The sequence below is a fragment of the Oncorhynchus keta genome, unplaced genomic scaffold (genome assembly GCF_023373465.1).
Source record: "Oncorhynchus keta strain PuntledgeMale-10-30-2019 unplaced genomic scaffold, Oket_V2 Un_contig_3465_pilon_pilon, whole genome shotgun sequence".
NCBI classification, from domain to species: domain Eukaryota; kingdom Metazoa; phylum Chordata; class Actinopteri; order Salmoniformes; family Salmonidae; genus Oncorhynchus; species Oncorhynchus keta.
In genome coordinates this window covers 12,501-17,811 of record NW_026287269.1, presented here as the reverse complement: position 1 = coordinate 17,811, position 5,311 = coordinate 12,501, and the positions used below count along the sequence as shown (strand labels likewise).

Genomic DNA, 5,311 nt, shown 5'->3' with positions numbered 1-5,311 from the left:
ATCTCTGTGACAGTAAACTAGAGGGACTGTGTCAGGGCTTGACATCTCTGTGACAGTAAACTAGAGGGGCTGTGTCAGGGCTTGACATCTCTGTGACAGTAAACTAGAGGGGCTGTGTCAGGGCTTGACATCTCTGTGACAGTAAACTAGAGGTGATGTGTCAGGGCTTGACATCTCTGTGACAGTAAACTAGAGGGGCTGTGTCAGGGCTTGACATCTCTGTGACAGTAAACTAGAGGGGCTGTGTCAGGGCTTGACATCTCTGTGACAGTAAACTAGAGGTGATGTGTCAGGGCTTGACATCTCTGTGACAGTAAACTAGAGGGGCTGTGTCAGGGCTTGACATCTCTGTGACAGTAAACTAGAGGGGCTGTGTCAGGGCTTGACATCTCTGTGACAGTAAACTAGAGGGGCTGTGTCAGGGCTTGACATCTCTGTGAAGTGACAGTAAACTAGAGGGGCTGTGTCAGGGCTTGACATCTCTGTGACAGTAAACTAGAGGTGATGTGTCAGGGCTTGACATCTCTGTGACAGTAAACTAGAGGGGCTGTGTCAGGGCTTGACATCTCTGTGACAGTAAACTAGAGGTGATGTGTCAGGGCTTGACATCTCTGTGACAGTAAACTAGAGGGGCTGTGTCAGGGCTTGACATCTCTGTGACAGTAAACTAGAGGGGCTGTGTCAGGGCTTGACATCTCTGTGACAGTAAACTAGAGGGGCTGTGTCAGGGCTTGACATCTCTGTGACAGTAAACTAGAGGGGCTGTGTCAGGGCTTGACATCTCTGTGACAGTAAACTAGAGGTGATGTGTCAGGGCTTGACATCTCTGTGACAGTAAACTAAAGGTGATGTGTCAGGGCTTGACATCTCTGTGACAGTAAACTAGAGGGGCTGTGTCAGGGCTTGACATCTCTGTGACAGTAAACTAGAGGAGCTGTGTCAGGGCTTGACATCTCTGTGACAGTAAACTAGAGGGGCTGTGTCAGGGCTTGACATCCTGTGACAGTAAACTAGAGGGGCTGTGTCAGGGCTTGACATCCCTGTGAAGTGTTTGACAGTAAACTAGAGGGGCTGTGTCAGGGCTTGACATCTCTGTAACAGTAAACTAGAGGGGCTGTGTCAGGGCTTGACATCTCTGTGACAGTAAACTAGAGGTGCTGTATCAGGGCTTGACATCTCTGTGACAGTAAACTAGAGGGGCTGTATCAGGGCTTGACATCTCTGTGACAGTAAACTAGAGGTGCTGTATCAGGGCTTGACATCTCTGTGACAGTAAACTAGAGGGGCTGTATCAGGGCTTGACATCTCTGTGACAGTAAACTAGAGGGGCTGTGTCAGGGCTTGACATCCCTGTGAAGTGACAGTAAACTAGAGGGGCTGTGTCAGGGCTTGACATCCCTGTGAAGTGACAGTATATGGATGCATTAGGTCACAGTCCAGGTTCCTGGCAGTTCCAGGTCTCCAGTTCGGGGTGGTTTGTAAGTGGACACATACAGAGGAACTGATATTACGTGACAGGAGGGGGTTGATACGGTGGAGTTGAACATCTCTAACCTGCATCTCTCCAAAGCGGTAGTACGACATCTTATACATCAGACAGTTGAGCAGGATGGGAGACCCCGCTTTGTCCACCCTAAACTCTCCCTGGGGGGTGAAGTAGTCACTCTCCTGAGGAGGGGACAGACAGACAGTTTAGTACTCTCATTCTGAGGAGGGGACAGACAGACAGTTTAGTACCCCACAGTTTACCTCACTCTGCGATCCTATATACCCCACAGTTTACCTCACCCTGCGATCCTTATATACCCCACAGTTTACCTCACCCTGCAATCCTTATATACCCCACAGTTTACCTCACTCTGCGATCCTTATATACCCTACAGTTTACCTCACCCTGCGATCCTTATATACCCCAGTTTACCTCACTCTGCGATCCTTATATACCCCAGTTTACCTCACCCTGCGATCCTTATATACCCCACAGATTACCTCACTCTGCGATCCTTATATACCCCACAGTTTACCTCACCCTGCGATCCTTATATACCCCACAGTTTACCTCACTCTGCGATCCTTATATACCCCACAGTTTACCTCACTCTGCGATCCTTATATACCCCAGTTTACCTCACCCTGTGATCCTTATATACCCCACAGTTTACCTCACCCTGAGATCCTTATATACCCCAGTTTACCTCACTCTGCGATCCTTATATACCCCACAGTTTACCTCACCCTGCGATCCTTATATACCCCACAGATTACCTCACTCTGCGATCCTTATATACCCCACAGTTTACCTCACCCTGCGATCCTTATATACCGCACAGTTTACCTCACCCTGCGATCCTTATATACCCCACAGTTTACCTCACTCTGCGATCCTTATATACCGCACAGTTTACCTCACCCTGCGATCCTTATATACCCCACAGTTTACCTCACCCTGCGATCCTTATATACCCCACAGTTTACCTCACCCTGCGATCCTTATATACCCCACAGTTTACCTCACCCTGCGATCCTTATATACCCCACAGTTTACCTCACTCTGCGATCCTTATATACCCCACAGTTTACCTCACTCTGCGATCCTTATATACCCCACAGTTTACCTCACCCTGAGATCCTTATATACCCCACAGTTTACCTCACCCTGCGATCCTTATATACCCCACAGTTTACCTCACTCTGCGATCCTTATATACCCCACAGTTTACCTCACTCTGCGATCCTTATATACCCCACAGTTTACCTCACCCTGAGATCCTTATATACCCCACAGTTTACCTCACCCTGCGATCCTTATATACCCCACAGTTTACCTCACTCTGCGATCCTTATATACCCCACAGTTTACCTCACTCTGCGATCCTTATATACCCCACAGTTTACCTCACCCTGCAATACTTATATACCCCACAGTTTACCTCACTCTGCGATCCTTATATACCGCACAGTTTACCTCACCCTGCGATCCTTATATACCCCACAGTTTACCTCACCCTGCGATCCTTATATACCCCACAGTTTACCTCACCCTGCGATCCTTATATACCCCACAGTTTACCTCACTCTGCGATCCTTATATACCCCACAGTTTACCTCACTCTGCGATCCTTATATACCCCACAGTTTACCTCACCCTGCGATCCTTATATACCCCACAGTTTACCTCACTCTGCGATCCTTATATACCCCACAGTTTACCTCACCCTGCGATCCTTATATACCCCACAGTTTACCTCACTCTGCGATCCTTATATACCGCACAGTTTACCTCACCCTGCGATCCTTATATACCCCACAGTTTACCTCACTCTGCGATCCTTATATACCCCACAGTTTACCTCACTCTGCGATCCTTATATACCCCACAGTTTACCTCACCCTGCGATCCTTATATACCCCACAGTTTACCTCACCCTGCGATCCTTATATACCCCACAGTTTACCTCACTCTGCGATCCTTAAATACCGCACAGTTTACCTCACCCTGCGATCCTTATATACCCCACAGTTTACCTCACCCTACGATCCTTATATACCCCACAGTTTACCTCACTCTGCGATCCTTATATACCGCACAGTTTACCTCACCCTGCGATCCTTATATACCCCACAGTTTACCTCACCCTGCGATCCTTATATACCCCACAGTTTACCTCACTCTGCGATCCTTATATACCGCACAGTTTACCTCACCCTGCGATCCTTATATACCCCACAGTTTACCTCACCCTGCAATACTTATATACCCCACAGTTTACCTCACTCTGCGATACTTATATACCGCACAGTTTACCTCACTCTGCGATCCTTATATACCCCACAGTTTACCTCACCCTGAGATCCTTATATACCCCACAGTTTACCTCACCCTGCGATCCTTATATACCCCACAGATTACCTCACTCTGCGATCCTTATATACCCCACAGTTTACCTCACTCTGCGATACTTATATACCCCACAGTTTACCTCACCCTGCGATCCTTATATACCCCACAGTTTACCTCACCCTGCGATCCTTATATACCCCACAGTTTATCTCACTCTGCGATCCTTATATACCCCACAGTTTACCTCACTCTGCGATCCTTATATACCCCACAGTTTACCTCACCCTGCGATCCTTATATACCCCACAGTTTACCTCACTCTGCGATCCTTATATACCCCACAGTTTACCTCACCCTGCGATCCTTATATACCCCACAGTTTACCTCACCCTGCGATCCTTATATACCCCACAGTTTACCTCACCCTGCGATCCTTATATACCCCACAGTTTACCTCACTCTGCGATCCTTATATACCCCACAGTTTACCTCACTCTGCGATCCTTATATACCCCACAGTTTACCTCACCCTGCGATCCTTATATACCCCACAGTTTACCTCACTCTGCGATCCTTATATACCGCACAGTTTACCTCACCCTGCGATCCTTATATACCCCACAGTTTACCTCACTCTGCGATCCTTATATACCGCACAGTTTACCTCACCCTGCGATCCTTATATACCCCACAGTTTACCTCACCCTGCGATCCTTATATACCCCACAGTTTACCTCACTCTGCGATCCTTATATACCGCACAGTTTACCTCACCCTGCGATCCTTATATACCCCACAGTTTACCTCACCCTGCGATCCTTATATACCCCACAGTTTACCTCACTCTGCGATCCTTATATACCGCACAGTTTACCTCACCCTGCGATCCTTATATACCCCACAGTTTACCTCACCCTGCGATCCTTATATACCCCACAGTTTACCTCACTCTGCGATCCTTATATACCGCACAGTTTACCTCACCCTGCGATCCTTATATACCCCACAGTTTACCTCACCCTGCAATACTTATATACCCCACAGTTTACCTCACTCTGCGATACTTATATACCTCACAGTTTACCTCACTCTGCGATCCTTATATACCCCACAGTTTACCTCACCCTGCGATCCTTATATACCCCACAGTTTACCTCACTCTGCGATCCTTATATACCGCACAGTTTACCTCACCCTGCGATCCTTATATACCCCACAGTTTACCTCACTCTGCGATCCTTATATACCCCACAGTTTACCTCACTCTGCGATCCTTATATACCGCACAGTTTACCTCACCCTGCGATCCTTATATACCCCACAGTTTACCTCACTCTGCGATCCTTATATACCCCACAGTTTACCTCACCCTGCGATCCTTATATACCCCACAGTTTACCTCACCCTGCGATCCTTATATACCCCACAGTTTACCTCACTCTGCGATCCTTATATACCCCACAGTTTACC

General features: G+C 47.7%; 1 protein-coding gene across 1 annotated transcript in view; it reads right to left on the bottom strand.

Moving 5' to 3' along the window:
• Window positions 1-1,353: 1,353 nt before the first annotated feature.
• LOC127923998 (dolichyl-diphosphooligosaccharide--protein glycosyltransferase subunit STT3B-like) overlaps window positions 1,354-5,311 on the bottom strand; it is a 5,324-nt gene continuing 1,366 nt past the window's right edge. The window contains exon 2 of the mRNA XM_052508340.1: window positions 1,354-1,668. Coding sequence (XP_052364300.1) covers window positions 1,369-1,668 — 300 coding nt within the window. The 3' untranslated portion in view covers window positions 1,354-1,368. The remainder of the gene's footprint in view (window positions 1,669-5,311) is intronic.